At 47.5% G+C, this 25,284-nt stretch overlaps 3 protein-coding genes across 6 annotated transcripts in view; all 3 read left to right on the forward strand.

Annotated features, from left to right (window-relative positions):
* Positions 1-243: 243 nt before the first annotated feature.
* Positions 244-4,782, forward strand: LOC105698203 (protein C12orf4 homolog). 3 transcript variants are annotated; one of them, XM_012422246.2, is made up of 11 exons: positions 246-371; positions 437-538; positions 747-2,156; positions 2,971-3,192; positions 3,271-3,474; positions 3,564-3,679; positions 3,750-3,886; positions 3,938-4,085; positions 4,166-4,284; positions 4,350-4,475; positions 4,533-4,671. In XM_012422246.2, the coding sequence occupies exons 3-11, from the start codon at positions 1,657-1,659 to the stop codon at positions 4,644-4,646; spliced, it is 1,686 nt and encodes a 561-aa protein (XP_012277669.1). In that variant the 5' UTR covers positions 246-371; positions 437-538; positions 747-1,656; the 3' UTR covers positions 4,647-4,671. The 3 variants fall into 3 exon arrangements, with proteins under 3 accessions (XP_012277670.1, XP_012277671.1, XP_012277669.1); XM_012422247.2 differs by having other exon boundaries at positions 244-538; positions 4,533-4,782; XM_012422248.2 differs by having other exon boundaries at positions 245-538; positions 3,965-4,085.
* A 487-nt stretch (positions 4,783-5,269) lies between these two features.
* On the forward strand, positions 5,270-8,741 carry LOC105698175 (leucine-rich repeat-containing protein 4). Its single transcript, XM_012422196.1, has 4 exons — positions 5,270-5,711; positions 6,046-6,402; positions 6,528-7,129; positions 7,610-8,741. The coding sequence occupies exons 1-4, from the start codon at positions 5,652-5,654 to the stop codon at positions 7,902-7,904; spliced, it is 1,314 nt and encodes a 437-aa protein (XP_012277619.1). The 5' UTR covers positions 5,270-5,651; the 3' UTR covers positions 7,905-8,741.
* Positions 8,742-21,520: 12,779 nt separating this feature from the next.
* The window catches only part of LOC105698219 (homeobox protein SIX6), a 37,621-nt gene continuing 33,857 nt past the window's right edge, over positions 21,521-25,284 (forward strand). For both annotated transcript variants that reach the window (XM_012422272.1, XM_012422273.1), the window contains exon 1: positions 21,521-22,484. In XM_012422272.1, the coding sequence (XP_012277695.1) occupies positions 21,838-22,484 (647 nt within the window). In that variant the 5' untranslated portion in view covers positions 21,521-21,837. The remainder of the gene's footprint in view (positions 22,485-25,284) is intronic.

The raw sequence follows: 25,284 nt of genomic DNA on the forward strand, positions 1-25,284 counted from the left end.
ATGCCTAGAGATTTAAATCTATAGTTTATTCTTATCACTAACCTATCGCGTAACAAATTTCGATTTAGTGGCGAGGATCGATGCGTGCGTAAAAAAGTATTTCAAATCAAGACGAGGTGGTTCGTTGATATTTTAAAGAAAACGATCCCAATTCCAACAGTCGTTTCTTTATGTTCGCCATGTTGCTTCAATGTTGCCAGTTGTTTATCGTTGATAGTTTAACGCGTTTAAGTTGGCAACCCTGAAAGGTCGCATTGGAATCAAAATGTCACAGGGGGCGTCAAAGTTTTCGCTATCGTCCTTAGTAGTCGCGCGTTTTTGTGTAGTACACGATAATTGTGTTAACGTGCAACGAACAAAGAAAAGTCATTGTACGATTAAAAAGTGCTCCGACTTTCCGCTATAGAAGGAACGATATCTTTATTTATGGTTCTAGGTTATGCGGTGCAAGTCCAGTGTGTCGATTAACCTCTTTATTTAAGGGTCATGAAAGGTTTGATGATAATGTAGTCGGCGGGGGTTGCAAAATCCGTGCAAAGTAAGTACTTATGCTGTTAATGTTTCTAAGAAGTAATGGGTTCATGTTCTTACGTAAAAAACAAATTTACTTTAAGAATAATAGACTGTTGTCAATGATGTAGGGATCTGGAATTCGTACAAGAAAATTTGCCTTTTCTTAACCTCTAATTGCATTAATATAGTAGATTGTAATTTAAAGATTTTCTGTAATCTATTCATAATTTTAGGTCATGAGGATACTTCTGTTTACATTGTGAGATTACGGAACATGGACTAGCAACTTTATTTCAGAATAATGAAAAATGCCAATGATAACAAAAGTTAGGCATTGCGAGGATGTGCATTTTGAGAATGTAACAGAAATGAAATTCCAGAATTACAGGATTCAGTCGTGTGTGGAACCAATTGTCATTAACAGGGTGAAATTTCACACTTGTTCCTGGTCATCGTTAATTATATGACAGTAGCGCTACCATTAATCAATCACCGAACTTCAATTATCAGCTATAGAATTGGTGAATTAGGAAAGCGCTTCAACTGATTAAGCATATTATTTATATTGGAAGAACATTTTTTTGATAACAATTTAAATATTTACATTGATCGTCAACGATAGTTGTGACCACAATTTTCAGTAACAACTTGTGATCGTTATAAACTTGTAATGTGAAAAATGATGAATGTATGCACCAAAATAATGCAGCATCGATGTAAATTATCTTTGCTCCTTTAACCTATACGTTGTGAAAGTTAACCTTGAAAAAAAAAGACTAGCCAATGTGTAAACAGGCTGTAGATTTTTTGTGGGTAATGTAAGTATATGAGGATATAGATAAGAGTGTGGTTCTCGGAATCGATACGTGCTATCTGTCAACGATTGTGCCCCATTCACATGATGCGCTTTGCCTGCTTAGTTCCAAATTCTGTTGTACATACTTATAAGGAAGTGTACAATATGTGCAATGAAGAATCAAAAAGTGGTACTGAAATAACTTTTGTAACACGCTATATTATGTACCAAAGGGGAATACAGTGGACTCGTTTCGAGTTAGCCACTTAATTATAATAAATAGGTACAACGAAATTATCTATTGATAAAATCAATTGTTTATAGTATTAATATAAAAAGTCGAAAGTATGAGCGACGAAGAGACCATAGTGAAGATGTTTTCATTCCAATTTCCAACATGTACAACTAATCAGCAGTATACCTTGGAAATTCCATTAAAGATTCCATATCATGGATCCATTAGAGAGTTGACACATCGTATCATGACAGCATTCAAACTTCCATGCTACATTGAAACTGACTTGCTAGATTCTCTTCAACATACGGTTAAAAAATTAACTGAACAGTTTCACGATGATAAGGCAGAATTGCTAATAGATGCAGCCAAAAGCGGAAATCTTGACATCGAAGAATTAATTAAAAGTTGGGAAAAAACATATAAACTAAAAACTGTGGAATATGCTGAACCGCGAGGTACAACGGATGAAGAACTCTTTGCAGCGGCATATCATAAATTGGTCCATTCACCATCTTTGGAACCGATTTTACAAGCAGAACATACGTATGGAAAAGCTGTGACTGAAGTGATTCAAATGAGAGATACTGATTACGATCAACTAACACAAAAGTTAATATTCCATATTATTGTCACTCTATATGTAAATGTTTAATCATGATATATGATTATAGAAATTTTACATCGTCTTTTTACTAAATGCTTTTGTTCTTATTTTAAACATGAATGGAACAAAACATCAGATTTAGACACTCATCTTTGAACCACCCTATCAGTTATACATACTGTTGAATTTTTTCTGACGTTCAATGTGGGTTATCAGGCAGACGAACGCTGTGCAGATAATTGCATATGATCAGAATTGCTCTCGTAACTTATTCTAACGATTTGTAAGCCATTTTGTACTAATTAGTGATTTGTCTATCACTTAATGAAGTGAAACAGAACTACATTGTCATTAGTTGATATTTTGAAATTAATCAGATAGCTATATTATACCATTGATCCTGGTTATATTAGTTTGAAAAACAAATTATATGCTCATTAATTAATTAATTCTTTTCATAAATACATGAACGTCTTCCATGTGAACCTTTATGCGCTGTGCACTACATATCTTTAAATTTAGATCAGAAATCTTAAACTTTTAATAACGATGATAATTAAGTTGTGATAAAGAACTTTCCACTTGATTTATATATTCTTTTTGCACGGTGGTTGACCCACATCTTGCTAGTGAGAGTGAGATTAACTCAAAGAAAAGTCAGTGTAAACGATGTAGTATGTTGCATTTATGACCTTGGATGTCTATTACTTTACATTTCAATGATCATTCCAATATCGCAATTGCCTCTTGATTATTTAACTAATGGCTATTTTAAGACTGGATATGAGACAAGAATTTGCAATAAGAATTCTTCTTTAGGCAAACCGAAGAGATGCGTGTAGCAGTAGAGACCCTTGAAACTGGATCAACCGAGAGATCTATAAATGAAATGGCAGGTAGACACTTCGAGGAACAGAGTCTTTTACAGGGTCACTGGGGCTCCAGAGTGGATGCGTTAAAATTAGAACAAAGAAGACAATATCGTAACTGGATTATGAAGTTATTAGAGGAACAACAAACCAGCATGTTACCAACACCTGTGTATGTCTTTACTTGACAGTTTTCATTCTCATATGTAGTTCATTAAACGCAAATATATATTCTATTTTTTTTTTCTAGAGGATCTCCCATGTCATCGATGCCTCCTATTCATCCAGAAATAGATCGTTTTGTAGGTAACGATGACAAGAACACAACGGTTTATCCTCAGCTCGAAGAAAGTTTTACAATACATCTGGGATCTCAGATGAAACAGATGCATAATATACGTATCTTGACCGGAGATGTCCTCGACTTTTGCAGAATAAGACATAATGATTCTGGGTATATTTGCGCATAGCATCAAATAGTAATAATTTCTACGTACTTCGTAGAATTTTGTTGTCATCGTCAAATGATGAATCTAATTTCAGAATGGATCCTACGCCACAAAGACTGCAAACTGCCCTAGGATTATATTCGAACGACTTATGTGGTTTGGTGATTCTGAGTGACAATCACTTAGGCAGTTACTCTGGAATAACGAAGGGTATGATCTGATTCGAGGTATTATCTACGGACTGATTTTTAAATTCTTAATTACGACCACTTTATTTCAGAACTTTGTTCGATATGCCAGTTAACAACGGAATTTCACTTTCCACCGATCGACGAACAGCTGGAAAAGATTCGTGAAGATGTTAAGGAAGCCGTGGCCTGGAGGCAAGCTCACAGTCGCGAGGGAAACGATCCCCAGGTGATTAAACAATTGTTTTAAATCTAATTTAACTAGCTTATGATTGCGAAGGCATTTTGTGCGACTGTCCGTTCTCAGGTGAGAAAGTCGACGTCCAGTAAGAGCTTGCAAACCGGAGACGTGTTTATCACGAGGCACTCAAATTTGGCGCAAATTCATGTAGTGTTCCATATGGTGGTACACGATTCTTTGAGATCAGGCAAGTTCATTCTATAAATTAATAATCTACTACAAGTTCCTTAATTCAATAAGAAACTCTAAACGTGGACCGAACTTCAGGTGACATTAACTCCCGCCACCCAGCAATATTGGGACTGAGAAATATTTTAAAAACTGCATGCACTAACGATGTAACTACCCTTACGATACCGGTACTTCTCGTACATGAGATGTCAGAGGTGAGTGGAGTTTGTTCCGCGAGAATTTAGAAGGAATATTGGCTTATCTTAATTATGCATTCTAGGATATGACGGTAGCGTGGTGCACCAAAAGAGCAGAGTTGGTTTTTAAATGCGTTAAGGGGTTCATGATCGAGATGGCTTCTTGGGGAGGCGCCGAACTGAAGAATTTGCAATTTTTAGTGCCCACGGTAAGTCAACGAAACGCTGGAAAATTCACTCGATGATTAATTCAACACCTTTCCTAGGGGATGTCCGAGGAGGTCTTTGGGACACTAGCCACGATGTTGCCGAGCATATTTCGCGTTTCGAATCCACTGGTCTTCAAAGCCACCAGCACCCCTCAGACTCCTAAAAAGTAAAGCAACCGGACTCGTACGCCACCTCTACTTTGTATAAACGAATACTTGCTCCATTTGGGGAGCATGCCTCCTCGAGCTGTACTCTGTACATTGAGATGCGATATCAATTCGCCAGTAAACAAGAAATTTTAATGAGCTCCGCGTTTATAATATTAATCGAGATGCCCGATTATCCAATGAAAGATTCCGGATGCCATCGCACGCATACCACGCATCGCATCCGCAACATCCGTTACCCATAATTACGTTCCGTCACTAGTTTAACAATTCAGTCCGAGGAAAGCTTTTAACAAGAAAGAAACGTGAAAATCGTGTTTCCATGCTCACTCGAATCACTTCGGCATACGGCTTATCTTCCGAAACGGAAGGTTGCAACGGAACGTAAGTACGGAATGCGAGCGGATAAATAATGCGGTTTGTTAAGGTTTATTCGACGTCGCGTCCGAGGATTGCTTCGAGCCAAGCAGCGTGAAAACGTATCGTCGGGCGGGCGGTACGGCCGATAGTTAAGCTATCGCGGGAGGATAATTTTTTCGCAAACGTCCGCAGATACGTCGGGTTTTCGGACGTCAGTTCCAAGGAGGATCTCGGAGCCGGCCTCCGGCAAAGTCGCACGGAAACCGCGCTCCTCTCCTCGCTAATTATAGTGAACGGTTTCGCAAACCGCGGGCCGATACGAGCCGGCGAATAAATCCTCTTCGACCGGCCTTCGGGCGTAAATTAATTGAAAAAGGAAAAAAGATAAATACGCCCAATCGTGTGCGCCCGATTAACTTTACAAAACAATTCAATTTGCTGGTGGAACGGTGCACGGCCAAGAGCATAATCTGCATTTATCTAAAAGTCGTGCGTTAGCCCCGCGGCTCTGAACTTATGACCCGTCCGAGGCTGACGGATCCGCGACCGCTCGCCGGGTGCTTGTGTGGGGCGCTTAGTTCGAACTAGGCTGACTCGGTGACACGTAAACGCGTAGTTAGCACCGAATTACACGGATAATTAGCGAGGATGTGGCCGGGTGCACTCGCGTTTTTGGCAATCGGCCTCGCCCTTGCGACCTCCAAGACGGTGAGTGACGATAATCCATCTTTTCGGGAAAGTTCAACCCGCGGACCCGCCACCGAATTTCGCACGTAGGTTCCGTTCCGCGTTAACGAAGGAACCCTTACTTCGTTTACATTTTTGAATACATCGGTTAGTGATCGAGGTCCTAGCAGAACGTGAGTATGCGCTTTGCGAAGTTGACTATGTACGGGATTACTCCAAAAGTGGCCTCGCGAGAATTAGCATATGGTACAACGGGTCGCTTCTTTTCTTCGGGAGTGTTCGATCGCCTGATTGACTTTTTCCGAGATATGCGTAATTCTATTATTAGGAATTTTAGATTTCAATCGATCTGCAGGTAGATTTGTCTTGGCGGCGTCTGAAGAAAGAAGAGTTCTTCCTCACGCTGCAGAACAGCTTCAATTTACATGAAGTCACGGAACTGATTCTACGGGGCAACGAGTTCGACAGTTTTCTTGACTGCTCGACTAATCTGGACAATCTGAAGATCCTGGACCTTTCGCAGAACCATCTTCAGAGGTTCTTCTTCCTCTGCAAGGAAGAGTACAATCTGCAAGTCCTGAACGTCAGTCATAACCGACTTGAGTATATCGACGACAATGCGTTAAACGATAGGATCACCAAGCTTCAAGTTTTAGACCTTTCCTGGAACTCCCTCTCCGCGGTGAACAGAACTATGCTGGAACATATGAAGGTATTCATATCTTACGAATAATTTTCTATTATTTCTTATCTTAAGGAAAAAGAATATTCAATCGGATTTGAACACTACTTAGCGATTTTTAAAGTTCCCCGTAACCGGTATTCCCTAATTTCCAGGTATTAGATTTCCTGTCGCTGGCGAACAATCCGATAGTATATGGAATTCACGATGACGCCTTTTTAAACCTGGGCGCGTTAAAGCACCTGGACTTAGCAAATGTCTCGGCCATAGAATTTTCTTCCGAGCTGTTCAAGCCTCTGCGCAACTTGGCGACGTTGAACATTTCCTCAAACCCCATCGAAACGATTCCAACGTTACCGACCGGCCTGAAGTATCTCGACCTCTCGTCCACGAACATTGTCCGTCCGTCCAACTTGTACCTGCCGAAATTACAAGTCCTCCTGATGAATGCTATGCCGAACCTGACGTCGCTGTTGCTAAATGAATTCGAAAATCTTACCAGCCTGGTGAGCTTATCGATGGCCGATTGCACGAGGTTCGCGCAGTTCCGAATATGGCCGCCGAGGGGTGACCTGTTGCCGCGACTACAGCGCCTCGTGGTGAGGAATTGCTCGATCGAAACGTTAAGTGGAGACCTGTGGCCGATAATGCAGAAAACGACGTACCTAGATCTACAGTACAACCCCTGGAATTGCGACTGCCGCATGGAGTGGATTGTTACTCTGAACTTGTCAAGAGACCTCACCCGTGAGATTAGGTGAGAGCATATCGTATTTACGAGAGAGCGCTGATAACTTGATAATCAAATTTTAATGCCACCGCGAGGTGAAGAGGTGAAGATAGAGGTTAGTTCCCAAAGTCCACTAGGGCGTCCGCAGATGGCGCCGGTAGACCAATCTGAAAAATCAATTTTTCACCGTCAATAGTTATAACAGATCTTTCGGGAAGTCCCACCTAAATACTCGACTGGAAAAACTCGTTTTTTTTTGGACAGGATTTTCTGAATAATCTGATTACGCCTTAGTTTACATCGACTTGGTAAGAGTGCTCAAGGTGTACTTTGTGTAAAATTCTTAGTGTAAACGATGATTTGATACAAATTAAGTATTTCTTGTATATCCAGTACGTGTAAGAGGTCTAGTTGCATCAAATCATTGTTTACAGGATAATTGATGATTCGACACGAGGTGTTAATTCATTTTAGAGGAGGTAATTAATAGTAATTTATGTAACGCAGGTGCAGGACACCCGAGCAGCATTGCAACAAACGGCTCATCGATATTCCTCGGTACGAATTACAGTGCGAATACCTGAGCAACACCTTCCACCTGGCACTTTGGATCTGCATTTTAGTATTAATCCTTTCCGGCGCCCTGGCCAGCGTGTTTTTCCTCACCAGAGGAACCATCTGCCAACTGATCGCCCGGAGCAAGAGTCGCGACACAGTCGCATACAAGAACGTCGTGGAGTCCTCGAACGACCTGGTCAGAATACTCTCCGTGGGCGAGAATCCAGAAGCCGCAGAGGAGTGACTAGATCGGGTGCTCGATCCAGAGAGCTACAGAAAAAGAAGGGGACTCGAATGATCGAATCCTAGCTCGCGAATTAGCAGGACGTCGAGACGACATCGCCACGTTCGGAACGCGAGATCGACCGCGTCTCGTCTCCAGCCACCCATCGATCCTCCTCGAGTCTCTGAAAACTAGTTCCAGCGAATTAATTAACGTTTACCCTAATCAGTATCCATGCCTATAAATAACGTCAAGCGGGGGCGCATTTAATCCGGCAGACCTAACAATGTTCAGACGATAGTTTCGATCGCCCGCAAACCCGCTCGCAGGAGACATTGTCAAGTCAAGCCTAATTAAAAGAATTAGCTCGCACTCGGATGTACACTTGGGCCGCGCAAGCTCCGCAAATCAACTTACCCGCAAGACTCTATTCGATTACACTCTGCGTTTCCACCGTACACGATAATGGGCTCGGCTCGCACGAGGAAACATCCGAGATGTTCGCCAAAGCCGGTTAATAACTGGAAATCGGGGAGCACAATTCGGGGACTTCTTTCTCATAATTCTAAAAGCGCACATCGGTCGAGCGATTACTTTGACCGGGACATCCCGTGCATAAAGGCGGCGCCTCTCTCTCTGTACAAGGCAGAGAAATCGGAACGATGCGTCGCGAGTGCAGCAAACCACTCGTAATCTCGGCCGCATGCAAAGTGCCGTTCGCTCGAGCTGCGTCCTTTTCCTCGTGGTCAATTTTTCATTTTCAACAGCTCCGCGAGCCAAGTAGAATTTCGCTCCTTGTCGATGTTCCTCTCGTCCGATGGGCAGACCGTGCCATGAATAAAGGCCATTACAAGCGTCTTCGTCGTGCCCCGATTACATTTAATGCGACCTGTCCTAACGACGCGACAATTCTAAGGCCAGCGCAATATCAGCGTTCCTTCTCGGCGAATGAAGTTTCCCTCGATATAGTTAACTAATAGATCCTAAAATCCCAACTCAGTCGAGCGATGGCTTTGATGAATGCCGCTTTCAGGGCCGATACCACCCGATGGGGTGCAGGGTGCACGATGGACCCTTGTCGTCCATGTGCGTCACGATGCGTCGCGAATACGAGTGCGGCGAACCACCCGAAGGTACCATTCACCGGCGTCCGCGTGTATTTCCATTTCTCTCCGTTGCTGTCTCGGCTCGGAGAGGGAGAGAGAAAAAGAGAGGGAACGGCCGCTAGCATTTTCGGTTTTCCGTCCGCCAAGCGAACCCTTTGGCTCCGCCGCCCGCGGAGATGGAAAAGAGGAGAAACAACAAAAAGGGCGGCCGCGGCACAAAGGGCGCGTCGGCCGATTGCTCCCGAATGCGTCGCCAGGAATGTTTCCCTCCTTCCTCGGCGCATCTTTTTTACCCGGGGAAAATGGCGCCCCGGGCACCGAGAGGGATATACAATGGGAGAGCATCTCGACTCGCGCGGAGATAATGCAACGCGAAACACACGAGCGGATACCCTGGAGAGCATCGGAGCTCCTCGAGGAACGTCGGGCCTAATCGATGCGTGATTCCCGCTTGTTAGCCACGAATTCAATGCTCAAACAGTGGGTTAATGTATGGGCTTTATGATTGTATAATCACAAATCGGTGATCGAGTCAATGGAGCGAGGACGCGGAGCCCACCCTCTTCAGGGTGGGTCCTCGATGGAGGTTCCTCGACTAGCGGAGGGAATTCAAATGTTTCACGTCGGCTCTCGACTCCCCTTTCGTAAGAGGAGGTCCGCGGAGAAAGGTTTTCATGATTGATTGATTATAAGGAAATCTCAGTGCACCGTATATAGTTATAATACAGAGAATTCTAGATCACGCTCGGGGGTGTAAGAACAGGTCGCCAAAGTAGGTTTAGCTTATGACCTAATAGTACTATGAAGATTATTGCTCAAACAGTGTATCAATATATAGCATCTATAATATGATCATGAATCGGTAATCGAATTAGTGAAGAATTTCGAGCCCTCCCGAAAAGGGTGGGTCCTCGATGGAGGTCCCTTCACCGGTAGCGACAGGGAATTTAAACGTTTCACGGCGGTGCTCGACTCTCTCGGATAACTCGCAGTGGAGGATTTTGATGGCTTATTGATTGACAAAAAAAAATTTCAGCAGACCGTGGAATAATTCAATGATACCCATCGACCGAGATAACCCTCGTAGGCGTAAGAACGGGCGGCCAAACTTGCGTTTGGCTTACGACCAAATGGTGCTATGAAGATCGTCAGTTTCTATGACGTGCGCCGTGATCGCGTGCGATGTAGCGATCAGCCTTTGTACCGAAGTATGATCTTCCTACGGGAAGCCTATTGGGTTACGGGGTGTCCGAAGACCGCGCGAGAACCCCCATGTGAGGGATTTTGTGGCGGACTATATACCGATATAGTAAACCGTACGGTGAAATACGCCTTAGCGAACCGTATAGGGAGGCTCTAACTATACGGCGAACTATACGGCGGGCCGGACCGAGTCGCGCCGGTTGGGGGCCCTCGATTATAGCGATCTCGCTCAATGGAATATATTATAGACTCCTTTGGGCATCCGAGTGCGGGCCGCGGTGTCGTGTTCCAGTAATTCGAGATTCCGTGCCGAGCCAATTTCGCCGAGGAGCGATGCGCCGGAAAAATAATACTCGCCTACCGCGAAGCGAGCCCGGCCGGTGCGATCCTGCCGGAGGCTGCCGTTCGTCCGGCAGGGAAAAAAAAAACGATCCATGGATCGCCGAAATACGAGGGCGTCTGCTTTCCCTGAAAAAGGTCCTGCGAGAATCAACCCAAGCACGGTTTGTTGCAAAAAGCGGGACGATAACGATGAATAGAAACAAATCTCCCTCTCTCGTTCCCGGATTTTTCACCCTGGGAAATATTTTGTCATTTCCAGGTTTCTCTCTTTTCTCTTTTTTTTAAATCGCCGGGTTCTTTCCACGCGTTAAAAAAAAAAACTAAAAACGGACTCGCCAGATCATTGCCTCCTTGTATAACCCTGCCGTTACGAGTGCTGGCTATGATCCACACACATGCGACGACCTCTGTGTACGAGCGCCGACTTTAGTCGGTAACAAATTCTGCCATATCTGCAGAGTAATCTTTTGATTGTATTCACCCGTATTGGATTAATTACACTGAAAGTACATTTTGAACACACGTAACACAGTTTGGCCATCGAGACGAGACCAGAAGACGAGCTATTGGGATTAGTTTTAATTTCTTAAAAGTTTAAGGTTAGACTTTCATTTGAATATTTAATAATGGACTAATACGACAAGACAGTTGTTATTTAACACATAGCAATGTGCGTAAAGTTTGTCAAAGTATGAAAAATGTAGGGAATTCTTGTATTTATAAATCATTTTCGGGTTGCAGAAAGAGGCTCTTTTCCCGCTTTGAAATTCTTCAAATCGAGAAAAATTGAGGAGAATCCTGGTTTCATCTTTTTTTTTTTTTTAATAAATGCCAGGCCCACTTTTGTTTAATTTTTCAACGAGCCTGGTCCAATCACGCTTGCGTTTGCGCTAATACTCGGCCGCGCGCGGAAATCGCACGCGGGACGGGCCCGCCGCTCGGCAGATTTTCCTCGGTGGATTTTATCCGATTAAACCGACATGGAAACACGGGGTTATGCGTGTAAGCCTGCGACCGTCCATGGGGAACGGCGAACAAATGAATAATGAAAATAAAACCCGTGATGCTATCGGTAAGCACCACGGGATTACATGCGCATCAGCGCGCCTGCGATGAACTTATAGAGCCCCGAATAAAATATGGGCTCGAGGGAGGGAGCGAGAAAGAGATAAGCGGAGAAACAGAGAGGGAGAGCACTCGTGTAAAATACGGACTTACGTGGCCGCGCGTAATCGCGAGGAAAAGATATTTCTTCGTCGCTCGAGTTGCGCATTGCTGTGACTCTTGTGCATGCTCACCAAACACGATTCCGTAATAATATAACCGTTACAATTTTCATGGGAATATTTACCGTAACATCGTGCTAAGTATCGTAAAACATATTACTATTCCCGGGGCATAACACCTATATGAAATGAATAATGTAACATAAACATAACATTGGTAGCATATTACATGTTATGTTAATAATGTATAACTGCACGCCGAGAGATTTACAAGTGTTACGGAATGATTATAAATCAATATTACGTGGTATCAATGTGTTTTTTTTGTTAATAACTTTATGTACCACTTCATTGTTATTTAACTGTAATATAGTTAGCTCGGTGGGTGAAATTCGGGCGTTGTCGGAAATTTCATCGTGCAGTGCCGCGTGGAGGTTAGGACGTCTTTTGGGTACGCTAACTTCTACACTGGTTGAACTCCTCGGACCTGAAGGTACGTAAATGGTGTAAAGAGAGGTATGAACACGTGCAGGTCGCTCTAGTACGCGCAACGAGAGTAGATAACGCATTGTTAAACCAATATGGCGCATTCTCCGGAGCATTGTTCGTCCTCGAGTGGTGCCCACCTCATTACGTGTCGCGCGGCTACTTATGCACGTGGCCCTGCGCTCCCCGTGAGTGGGAGAGAGACGCCGATACGCGGCGGTCATTAGTGCGAGAGAGACGGAGCTACCACTGGGCACAACGGCCGAACGTGTCGTTCGGTGGACGCGGCGATGGAAGGCGAGGTGCGAGAAACCACGGGGCGTAAATACCGCAGGGCGCACAAAGGTGAGCAAGCCGCTTACGATCAATGCCGATCCGCGATCTTTCGTCCCAGTTGTCGAAAAGTGTACGGATTATGCGACAGCGGCCCCAAGAAGCGCCCCTTAAATATTAGGTTGTTCGACTTGCAGACAAATTTCAGAAGATTCAAAGGTTTATTTTCCAGCGGTATGACCACTCCTCGCCAGCTCCTTGGCAATTTTATTTAACCGTGTAAGTTTATTTGCAAAGGAAGCAGTATTTAAATATCTTTTCTAACAATAATTTGCATCTTGGTTTCAGATGCGACCGTGGGCGGTCCGCAGGTACGACGCCCTGAAGAAGGACCTCGGCGAGTCGCAGAAGAGGAGATCGTATCTTTTCTCCTGCTCGTTGACCTCTCCTGCGGGTCTCTCGCAACCGAGTCCGAAAAGCATACCGCTAATCCCGGTTTCCGAGCGGCCCTCACGTTCACCCCGGGTGAGTGCCTTAACCTTAAAGGTCCGCACCTGAGCCGAAAACCATCGGCACCTCGTGCCGATACCCCACGCCCGCACCAATCCGCACCGGCCTTAATTACTTCCAGATGTGGCGTCGGTTCCGCATTTGCATGGAGTTTATTGTGTCCGCCGGCGCCCAGGACCTGTCGCCGAGGGCTTGCGATTACTCCTCAACCTGCGGGCGCATTTTCCTGCATTTTCCGGCCCGTGTCATTTACGCGGAAGAGTGCCGTTTACACGGGCCCGAGTCCAGCAGGGATCCCACCTCGAATCGATGGCCCCCCTTCGAGCGAGGCCATAAACTCGAAATCCATCCAGGGTCATACCGGAACACGAGTGGCGGCCATTTTGAGAAATAACCGAAACTGCCAGGCGTCGCCGACATCGTCATCCTGGCCGGGAGCGAAATCGATTTATAACTGCAAGTTCTACTATTCAATATAAATCAGTGCCTTCTCCCCCTTATAACGCCCACTGCAATGCAGGAGAAACGTCGGCAATACAATAAATTTACACATGGCTCCCAATTGGTTTACACGGAAGAGTCTCGAGGAAGCCAATTCGTATGGAGCCTTAACGCCTTACTTAAAATCAACTTCGGCGGTTTACATCTTTAACTATATAAGTATACATATATGCATATCTAAGCGTCTAGGAAAGTATTTTGTGGATATTAACGAGTTGCCGTTCTCGTCGCCTCCCTTTTGCGGGAGACGTTCCAGATGGCGTGTCCTCCGAGTGACAAGGGGACGCGCTTTTAAAAGGCCACCCGTTCGAGGAGAGGCGCAACAACAAACATCTTCGAAAGCTCGCCGGACGCGATATATCGAGTTCCCGGCACTTCCTGCGTCTTTCCACCGACTCGGGCCGCCATCTCCCGGTGGCGCCAAGAACCGCCATCCGCGGGTCGTCACGTCGCTTGCCGCGCTTGACGAGCGCCAGCGGGAACGGTCACACCGGCAGTGCATTTGGCCCCGGGATGCGTGCACTTTTTGTGCCGGCGCACCCTTATGTCACCAAGAACCATGCCAAGAAAAAAGAACCCCGGAGTCGGTAAAAGCCCGTTATAATCTGGCGGGGCACCTTCGCTCGAGACGCGAGACAAATTGGACCGTGTCGACGCGGACCATCCGGAGCTGTTTGGAGGTCGCGATGCACTTTGAAGACGACGCGGAACCTAGTCGACTTTCCGTCGCTCTTAGGCTCATTTATGCGTTTCTAAGCCGAGTACACATCTAAACACGAGCGCGTACATTGAATTGAGGAAAAGCGAGGACGTATAACGTTCAAGTGAGGACGTACACTGATAGAAGAAGCATTGTAATTTTATAACACTTTCGTTGGAAGTTTTATTCTGACACGATGAATTAATTTAATAACATATTTTCATTATATCTTACAAATTTAGTACATATGTGTATTATTTACCAGGCGCAATTTCAAAGAAATTATAACGATACGTTGTGAAGTTATAAGTTTATTTAGAATTTTATTATAAATGTATACTAATTCACTATTAAGACGTAGTTTTACCACAACCTTATGTACTAAATGTGTATGGGTTCGAGGCAATCGTTTTTTCTTGTCTCATCTCGTATGTATTCGTGCTTAGATGTGGATTTGGCTTGATATTTATATTTCGCACGATACGGGGAATACAGATCGTCGAACCATGGCCACACGAGCGCACGTCGTAACGTAATTACCCAACCTCGTCCAATGGTTATCGCACCGCATTTAACCGAACGTATATTTCAGTAATACTGCAGCCCACGGCCGTGAATTGGAAAACCACTTTGCCAGCCGCGATTATTTCTGCCGGATACCAACCCCTTTGATGGAGCCAATATCACGGAGCCTCGAAATTTCGGGGCTGCTGAATTTTCCCAGGAAGCGATGAAAAAAAAATATATATATGTCAACGAAAATCAATCTCCAAGCAGCGTTTCGATGACGACAACCGACTTCCAAGCAATATTCATTCGCCACTGTGGTAAAGAAATTCCGTATGTTCGTCTGGTATTTTTTCTTTTTCTTTTTCTATACTACTTCTGGAATTATCCGTATTTTCTCTCCTTCTCGGCCTCACTTTTATCCGCGACGCTCCTTCTCTCTCGCCGGTCGAAATCTCGTATCCGTCCGGAGCGAAATGGCCGCGCGGCCGCGAAATTATGGGGCCGCGGCGCGGATTAAAAGCGCGATAAATTCGGCGCGGCCAACACGGCGTATGATTGCAATAATGCCGGCACAATGCCGCGCGTGGAACGCAGCGGCCGAATTGGATTTCGTTGTCGCGCGGTGATAACAAAAGGCGCCGGGCGCTGTTATCGCGCGAGGGCCGATATTGCCGGCGCGGCTCTGGATCGCACTGATTGGACGGAGCTCGATTTTCGGGGGGAACGATGGTTCAAAAATGAAATTTCCCTCCGGCAGGAAAAACGCGAGAGCCGCTGGGTGACCGTTATCGGCTGCCATTAGTGGTCACGTCGTATCGTCGACATCTAGCCATCCTGCGAAGCGAACCAAAAATGGAGGAAAATTACACAACGTTGGAACACACCTTTGCCTGCATTAAACGCATGGTAGACAATTTATTAATTTTAAGTTGGAGATCGTTAAATTTGTTCGATTTCAGGACTACAACGATCAAGGTCTTTCCGGTGGCTATTAATGATTACATCGTGCCGTCGACATTTAGTCGCCCTGCGAAGCGAACCAAAAATGCAGGAAAATTACACAACGTTGGAACACACCTTTGCCTGCATTAGACGCATGGTAGACAATTTATTAATTTTAAATCGAAAATCGTTGAATTTTTCCCTTTTCAGGACTGCAACGACAGGGTCCTTCCGGCGATAAGGCGAGTCGGACACGGCGCCATCGCGAACGTGCCTCATCATCTAAGTTATATCCCGCTTCCTTCGGTAGCCCCAAGGTAGTTTCTGATTCGAGCTGCCTCGAATTACGCCCCTGTCACTCTCAATTGACCCTAGTTCCTCGAATTCTGGGCTCCCAAGGTGAGACTACCTCTCGGTACGTGGAAAGGTAAGGTAAGTTTTTTGTCACATGTCTCTAGCCAAATATATGGAATGTCTAAAGTCGGGCGTTTAAAAAAATGAATTTAAGTCAGATAACAGAGTCGCTTCGGATAAAGATGCAGGAAACACCTCTGACGTGGCTCTTGATTTTTATAAAAAATATAAACAATGTAAATATCACAGGCACAGCCAGTGCATGGGTGCCTCGAATAGATTGTTCTGTGTATTTGCTCCGTCCTGTGTGAAGCCGTAGGCATAATTGGCAGTGGTTAATTTTTAATTGTTTACTTTTTGTAGGAAGAGCGACCCGGAATTTCTTGGCGAGACCGAATTAGACGCACCCTCGTTACGGGCCTCATTAACCCCGGCTGGGGAGCGACCGGGAGCCGCAAAACGGTGGTTAGAGAGCGGCCCCCTCGAATGTAAAACAAACGGGATATCGACGTGGCGCCATCGCAGATGCGTCTCGTCATTCTCCCGGTGATCCCGGTCCAGAAGTCGGGTGCTCCCGGGTCTACCTCAAATTACACCCTGGTCGAGTTCCGAGCCCCAAAACTCCTGTGTAAACATCTCGAGAGGGATGTTCGAGGCGCCACTCCGATACCCGCGACTGTTCTACGGTCACTCCAAGAAACGAACCTTTCGGGTTTAAGGTGAAGTGAAACACGTCGGGAAATTTTTTCGACGTTGGTAAAAAAGATTCTACTAAATTCCAACGTTCGCATTTATATCGGCAGCCGTGTCGAATTATATTGGGTATCGTACTGAATGGCGTACTCCATATGTCGTTTCCGTACAATAATTATAAAGAAATTTAAGGCGATAAAACTCCAGAAATCTCCTAGACTCGTGATTTTTTATGCCCTAGTTGACTGCGGAGTGCCATTCTGCGCCATCTGTGATTTTACCGTCGACTAAATTTTCTCTTCGAGACCTCGTATTACCTTCGTTTTAGCTTAGAAGCGCGTAAGACACTGTTTTGCCTTTATCCTGTTCAAATGCGAGTTTCTCGATTACTAGAGTGTTCTAAATTGTTGTACAATTGTCCTGACACCTTCGTTTCTCATATCAGAGTCTTCAATACTTGTATATCGATCCACTTCACCTTAATCCCGCAGGCAGGTTGACTTTCCTCCCTCCATAAGGGCTGAAAAATGTCTCACAATCGAATGGACCAATTTTTTGCCGCAGTAGATTCCAGATTCCTCACGGTGGAATCGTTAAGATGATTAATCGGTAAAATTTTCGTTCCATGATTCGCTCGAGGAGCAAAGTAACGAGAAGAACGGTGAACGCAAAGGGGTGAGGATCCGAAGATTTCCGATTCAGGTTATCGTCCCAAAGCATGCCGGCTGAATAACAATTGCCACTGGTGGAGTCTCCCTCCGTGCAACGGTCCCGGGGCACGGAAACACCCCATTAGAAGGCCGTTAAATAATAAAGCCGCCATATTAGGCGCAGACACCCCAGAGTTCGCACAACCAGAAGAGGATTATCCCACAACGATACGACTCGGCCTCCCCTAACGTCGAATATCTCCCGTGTACTCCTATAACCGAGAGATCATTCGATACACGTTGCGCCCCTCTCCCTACCCCGATGAACAATTCGCAAACGACAAGGTTTCCCTCTCTTCCCTTCCAACACCCTCGGCCCCCTTCCAGGAATCTCCATAATCTGGTTGGAGAACAAATTCGTTAGAAAAATTGTAAGAAATTAGTTGATCTTCCCTGTTGGTTACTAGTTGCTCAAAGAAATATTTACTGCAAGAATAAAATCCTGCGATCAAATCCCTCCGAAACGAATGTCGGGTCGAGTACGGAATATAATTGTTTCTTGCAATTATATACGATTCAGGCAACTATACGTGAACGATGTATATATATTTATTCCGGCCTAGTGATATTTTTTCTCAGGGTAGTTTTTAACTAATGGAAGTCTTACGCAAAAATTGCCGGCATTATCGGCAACGGGAAATTTCCCGCGTGTTCTTAATCCTTGTACGGCATTAAACGGGGTAAATTAGCGTTTCTGGGTGACGTAACGTCGGTGTAGGTTAATTATTTCCCGGAGTACCGATAACGCCTCTTCGGACCGGTCTCTCGACAAACGAGCCGTTTGCCTCGTGCAGTTAACCACCTCCGCGGAGTTATCCTCTGTAATGTTGCGAAATGCCCCACGTCAGTTCGCAAAAAGAGAAGTGTCCCTACGTGTCTGTAATCGACGCAGGGGAGAGAGTAATTGATAAAGTACGGTTTCGGCGCGAGGGAAAGCGACGTGGGGGGAAGGAGGGACGCGGAAAGGGGGAAAAGGAAAAAGGAAAATGGCTGACGTGCGAGCCGGTCATTTGTCTCGGGCGGCAAACAAACGACACACGCGATGGATCGATCCGCGTAATCGAGGGCGGATGATGGAACGGTGTGTATTCTCTATGCCTACCTGCCGTTATCGCGGCATTTATCTGCGAGATACCTCGTCCTCGATATATTCTATTATATCCCCCGCCGTAATCCATTATGGAGAGAGCACGATTCGCGACTTCGCGGGCTCTTCGAATGCCGCATCGAATCGACGCAATTATCGGAATATCGGCGAGTAAACGACTCCAAGGACGTTACGTGGGATCAATTGTATCGATTTAAGGAGAATGGATCGGCTACGAGGGATAATGGGTTCATATTCCTCCCCTTCTACTTTTTTACTCTTACTTTGTTGCACGACAAGAGTTCCGACTGATCTAGTCCGGGCCAATAAGTTAACCCAATTTCGACGCGAGATTGACTTGAATTTTCCCTCGCGATTAACGAATTAAACGCATCCCAGATTGTGAGAATTCATTTCATTATGATATTCTTGGACCGAAAATTTCGAGAGGGGGTAAAAGAGAGATCGCAAGTGTTAGTCAACGGTATTTTATATACGGGAGGAAGAGAGATGCACATAGGAAGGCGAGTATTGGGTGTAAGATAAAGAAATGATGCAATCCGGTATTTATCGCCGTAAGATTAATTTTTTCGAAAAATGGACTTACGCCACTTTCAAAATAAACGGCTTATATGTACTAAATTTTCTAATATATGTTATACGATTTAATGTGAAAATATGTTATAAAATTATCATATTCATTTTAACAGTGTAGTTGTTAGGTGTTACGGAGGTCGCCTGGCGAGTCAAAGTCGGAGGATGAGAGACGAGGGAAGAAAAATAATAAGAGGTGGATCTCAAGATGCTAAGAATAGAACCACCGACTGTCGTTGTCGGGCAATTAGCCACCAATAACTATTTACCACCTCTCGGTGTCGGTCCCTGGTCATTGGGCTCTGCAGGGGTTTACTGGTAGTCCATTGTAGCCCTACCTAGAGATCCCTCGAGGATAGGGCCAGGGAATCCCGGAGCTCACTTTTCCGAGCTTTCCCCGGGATTTTCGCCAGTAAGACCGGACATGTGTTTCGGATTGGCCCGGGGTCAGCTCGAGAAGAAGGAGCCACCTGACGTCCCCTGGCCATTTCGGCCATCTCTCGACCGTTTCGACAGTTTCTACCGACAGCCGACTCTCTGTCACAAAAACGAGTATATGGCCCCCTGGACACGAACAAGGCCGTATCGATAGACGAGATTCCTCGAGAATCCATTATTGACGCGGCCATTCGACCCCTGTGTAAATCATTCCCGACAGCATAGAAAATGGAAATGGAAAATCCCTGCCCTCTCCGTCGCCACGTTATCACCGCATTCGGAGATTAATCCATTTCTCCTACTATTTAAAATCCATAACGTAGCATTTAAGACAATTCTTTAATAATCTAACGGACGCCTTGAAGCGCTCGCAGGAGTCGTATGGTCAACGGCGTCCTCCCCGGGGAAATTCCTCGATATTTTCCAGGAACTCCTAATCCCGCCTGTCTTTCCCAGTCCATTGTCCTCAGCAGGGCCGAAAATAGTTCGAAATCACCGAATGCACCTGTATGGCGGGTACCGCGACCCGTCAAGAGTGCTCGCTAATTTCATTTATGTCCTTGAAAGGTTAATTGATACTTACGTGTAGGATTAGGGATCTCTCTTTTCGCATAATACCTCGAGGTTTCCCCGTTTGGGGGTTAAAATTCTCGGGTGGTCCCAGCCCGGACGTATTCTCGAAGTTTCTCACGTTTTCCGCGGGGCGGCGCGGATAGGTAACCTAACCTCCCTCGACGACACCTTCCTCCGAGTAGGTGTACTCGTCTACGTCCCCACGCATCCACATACGGCCGCGATTCCCCGGAAAGCGCCGCGTCTGCGGGAAATCGCGAATCAGAATATCCGGCGAGACTAAAGCCGACGTCGTCGTCGGGGCGCTCGATAACGCGGCCGCGTCGCGACGCCGTGCCATTTCAGCGCCGTCGCGCATCCTCCTCGTCACGTCGAAGGTACCTCTCGCGTGCGAAGTCTCCTGGCGGACGACGAGAACAAAAAAAAAAGAGAGAGAGAGAATTCCCTGTAGTTAAAGTGACCGTTCTCCAGGTTTTCTTCACGATAAAAGATAAAATAATAGAAAATAGAAATTAGACCAGCATGGATTTTCAGGTGGAACGTGAGTTTCGGAAGGAAGGTGTACAGAAAGGTATATGGGAATACGGTCACGTCCGATTACCATTTGCCGATCGATTCGCGTCCCGTGACATAACCTAAAAAATGCGACGTCGCCATGGCGGCGCTCGGAGTCTCGCGATTTCCCGGATCGCTCTCCTTGCGGCGAAGATCGCAGGTAAGCCGCGGCATAAATAACATCGAGTGGCCCATCTAGGGAAAGAATCGATCCGGGCGGAAGGCTGTCAATCTTGGTTGCGCTATTGGTAAAAGAGGCGAGTCCGGCGAAGACGCAACGGAAGAGGAGGTGGCGAGAGCGAGGGAAAAGGAGGACGCCCTTATGCGGGCGAAGGGAGGGGAAGGGAGAGAGAGCGCCTCCGCGGCAGTCGGGAGAGATCGCGCTCGATTCCCCCACTCCTCGGTCGCCGCCCCTCCCGCGGCTCGTCTCTCGGTCTCCGTTGGACTCGCGGCGCGGCGCGTCCTCGCTCTCTCGCGCCGATGGGCGGATGCGGCGCAGGGAGGGGGCGGCCGGGCGGCGCGCGGTGGGGATGCGGGTCACGTGACCGGCGGAGGGGATAATTAAACCCACACAAGGGTGGCGGGCCCGGAGGTGGGGGGGCAAAGAAAGGTCGCCATGGCGACGGGCCGGAGATCCGGCCAATCGGCGCGCGGCGAGGGGGCGTGGCTTGGCGATTGGCTGCCGCGAGCCGGCGAGGTAGGTAGCGGCCCGACTCCCGGTGCAGCGGGCCAGGACAAACGTATCATGCAGGGGAGGGCTGGGGCCGAGATGCCGGGTTGTAAGCGAAACCAGTTTGCTATCCGATACGATCGAGGCAACAGTCCCGCATTCTGTCGCGCGATACCCGCCGTCGCAGCCTCTCACCTTCGCCGAGGACGGGGCCCCGCGCGCTGCGGCGACGGGCCCGGGAAGAGGAGCGCGCGGGCTCTGCCCGTCACTCCGTAGTGGCCGCGCGACCCGCACAGTGCTCCGCGCCGGCCGCCGCAGACCGGAACTCCCAGGAGCCCCGGACCCCGTCGGTAGGGCCCGGAGGGAGCGGGCCGATATGCGAAGCGCCCGGGTGAGTTCGACGCCCGGCCGCGCGGCCTGAGGGGCCGGTACCCGCCAGCCGCCCCAGGAGACGGACCCCCGCGAGCGCAGAGGAGGAGCCATGTCGGCCGTCGCCCCGGCGGGCACCGGGACCACCGGCCCCGGCGCCAACAACGGACCCGTCGTCCCGGCCCCGGTCTTCGCGCTGCCCACCCTGTCCTTCACCGTCGGCCAGGTGGCCACGGTCTGCGAGACCCTCGAGGAGAGCGGCGACATCGAGCGGCTGGCCAGGTTCCTCTGGAGTCTGCCCGTCGCCCACCCCAACATCCAGGAACTGAACCAGAGCGAGGCCGTGCTGCGCGCCAGGGCCATCGTCGCCTTCCACTCGGGACACTACCGCGAGCTCTACGCCATCCTCGAGAGGCACAAGTTCACCAAGGATTCACACGGCAAGCTCCAGGCCATGTGGCTCGAGGCCCACTACCAGGAGGCCGAGAAACTCCGCGGTCGACCCCTCGGGCCCGTCGACAAGTACCGCGTCCGCAAGAAGTTCCCTCTGCCCAGGACCATCTGGGACGGCGAGCAGAAGACCCATTGCTTCAAGGAGCGCACCAGGTCGCTGCTCAGGGAGTGGTACCTCCAGGACCCCTATCCCAACCCTGGCAAGAAGAGGGAACTCGCCGCCGCGACCGGACTCACTCCCACCCAGGTCGGGAACTGGTTCAAAAACCGCAGGCAGAGGGACCGCGCCGCCGCAGCCAAGAACAGGTACGTCGAAATAGAGACCGACCTCCACCGGGGAGGCTCGATGACGATTTCACGCTACGTCGGTCCAACTAGATAATCCCCGGGTATGGAAATTGGCTCGCCGTTTGATGCAAACACTTGGACTCGTACCTCGTTTTTAACGTCAATGGACGTTTCTTATCTGGATAAGGACGTCTTTTAACGTTGACAGGGTACGAGGATGAATTTTGGGTGCTGCGTCGCGACAGAAATTCTGGAGACGTTAAAACGGTGCGTCAACCATGTTCCAATGTCTACGTAAAATACGGTAGAAAGTGCTACGCGTTGGTTGCCATTGACTTAAATCTAACCCGTAAGAATACCTTGTGTGACCTTGTCCGACGGAGATTGGTAACGATGTTAAGTCACCTCGTGCCTTTCAATGGATCCTGTCGATAGCTGTATTCGCAAGTCCCGGAGGATTTCAAGGTCCATTCTTTTCTTTTCTTTTTTTTTTTTTTGTTAATGGAGCACTCCCGTATTCAAGGGACGGGCACAAATCTTGAGACGATGGATCTAGAAGATACCGAACGTTGCCGTTGGGCGTCGCTACGGTTACACCGTACACATCCGTAAATTCTAGGTCACTTTCTGATATCGATTCCCGGAATATTCTGCACTTTAGACGTCCCAATCCAGATAGAATGTACAGGGAACGCGACGCTGATATTCCTAAATTTGAGGTTATGGGATACATAACGGACGAGTCGCTCGATAAATATCAGCGTCACCTTCCGACGCGCGTGTTTCTGCTCGAGCGACGTGAATTCAGCTGTTTATCTTGCGAGGCACTCGAAAACAAAAAAAAAAGGTTTCGATCTACATTCCTTTACCTTTAGACCGACAGTCGCGTCGCGTTCTCGCGTCTTCAAGTCCGGCTTGGGAGTCTCGTTTATTAAGTAGCGTTTAATGGGAGGTAAATCGCGAAACGATTAGCGGTTTTGGGACCCTTTCGACGGGATTGCGCCGTGTTGTTCTCCGGCAAACGAGCCTTTGTGCCGCTCCGACGTCCCGGCGAGGGTCGCGTAATTTCATTTCGACGTCCGACGGAGGGTCGCTGCCTGTCGGGGCCGACGATTTTCAAATTACGACTTCGAAATCGCATTCCGCGAAATTTGTCCCCCTTTCTCCCCCCATGTCGTGAGTTCCGCGATTTTCCAAAATCGAGGCATGATTTTCACGGTACCTCGTATCGCGTGAGAGGGAAATAGAGAGATTGGTCGAATGCCGCCAAAGGATACGCGACTAGGGAGACCGACGACTACGAGGTTTCTTAACCTCGAAATTTATTTATAGTATTTTTTAACGACGAGTAGGAGACGTAAGACAGCGATCCCGAGAGACTTAGTGTTAACGATATCCGCGTTAACAGTATGTACTCGTATCTCACATTTAAGGTCAAGAGATGCCTTTTAGAGATTGAAAAACCGCGGATAAATGGTGTCGTTTTAACGCCGAAGGTGAAGTACGAGGGCGGATCGAAGTGTGTAGACGAACCGACGTTCGACTTTGTGTGAGTAGTTTGTACGACTTTGATAACGAGAGCGTTTCAATGTACACTTGTAAGTAGAAGTTTATCACTTCTTAATTGATACTGACGGAGCGCTTTGAATGTATTTTCTTTTTTTAATGTCATTTGTTATGTCTTCCAAACATCGACGTCTTGCTTCTTTCTGATTTTTGTTTTAATTTGGCAAAGGGTTTTTTCCTTTTTTCTTTATTTTCTTTAAATTCGCACTTTTCTCGGCCGATTTTCGATTCGTTAAGGGGGGGATCCTCGAGCGCGCGATAATTTGTCGCCGGCGCTCCAGTCGGTATTCCGTCCGGCCGTCGCAACATTAATTCTCATTGTCCGGGCGTCATTAAAGGGCACTCTACACACCGTGGCAACCGTGGTAACTGCAGGTCCCACCTGTCGGCCTACCGTTTCGTTTCTTTTGACAGCAGGTAAAATGACTGGTGGTTGCACTGTTCGGCTGCCGGAGGGCGAGGAGGCCCCTCCGGGGCCCTAGACACCGGGCCCGTGCTTGCAGGCGATGGGTTTTCCCGGCCGCCTAGGGATTTTCTCGCGACGGTCCCCCAGGATTTACGATCTCCAGGTTTATGCGGGATTGGGAAACCCAATCCAATTTGTTAGGGCCCGTACGCCGGGTTTCCCCGGGGCTGCGATGACGTCGAGTCCGACCCTGACTTAACAAGTTTCCGGAATTTCCCGAATTATCCAGGAAACTCGCGTCCCTCGTATTCTCTCACTCGCGAGGTTTCCTCCTCCCTTTCGTAATCCCGCCAGAGTCGCGATTCCGAGAAGTTACGAGACGTCAAAGATTCGAGGTGGGCGAACTCGCCTCCTCGGCCGCCATACTTGACGCGAAGGTTGAGCGAGGGTAAAGGACTGCGCGGGCCTTGAGATCTCGTTCTCGTTAACGCCTTATTTCGAATTAAACGTCCGAGTTTGTGATTATTGTAGCTTTCGCGATCGAGAATTTCACCGTAATTCATCTTTCCCGACTCTTCGTCGACTGCCATAACCGAATTCTCCAGGTCGATGGAAATTCTTTTAACCTTCTCCCCCGTCCGCAATCCACATGAAAGCCTCCGGTGGCGCGTCCCCTCCCTACCCCTCTTGTCGAGTCCCTTACCGACAATGGGTGCCGCGCAGTGCACATAACCCCAACATAACCTCTCACGTAACGACATCCCGTTCCTGGAGGCGCGCCACGTCTTCCCCTAATCCGGGAATCTCCGGGGCGATTCCCTCCCTTTCTCCCCTCCCTCTTCCCCT

The sequence above is a fragment of the Orussus abietinus genome, unplaced genomic scaffold (genome assembly GCF_000612105.2).
Source record: "Orussus abietinus isolate OABI.00-Male unplaced genomic scaffold, Oabi_2.0 scaffold1, whole genome shotgun sequence".
NCBI lineage: Eukaryota > Metazoa > Arthropoda > Insecta > Hymenoptera > Orussidae > Orussus > Orussus abietinus.

Bases quoted from the DNA above. Each gene is read 5' to 3' on its own strand.
- LOC105698203 (XM_012422247.2), top strand. From the start codon at position 1,657: ATGAGCGACGAAGAGACCATAGTGAAGATGTTTTCATTCCAATTTCCA. The intron at 3,475-3,563 runs GTATATTTGCGC...ATCTAATTTCAG, and splicing joins ATAAGACATAATGATTCTGG to AATGGATCCTACGCCACAAA. The intron at 4,086-4,165 runs GCAAGTTCATTC...ACCGAACTTCAG, and splicing joins ACACGATTCTTTGAGATCAG to GTGACATTAACTCCCGCCAC.
- LOC105698175 (XM_012422196.1), top strand. From the start codon at position 5,652: ATGTGGCCGGGTGCACTCGCGTTTTTGGCAATCGGCCTCGCCCTTGCG. The intron at 5,712-6,045 runs GTGAGTGACGAT...ATCGATCTGCAG, and splicing joins CCCTTGCGACCTCCAAGACG to GTAGATTTGTCTTGGCGGCG. The intron at 7,130-7,609 runs GTGAGAGCATAT...TATGTAACGCAG, and splicing joins GACCTCACCCGTGAGATTAG to GTGCAGGACACCCGAGCAGC.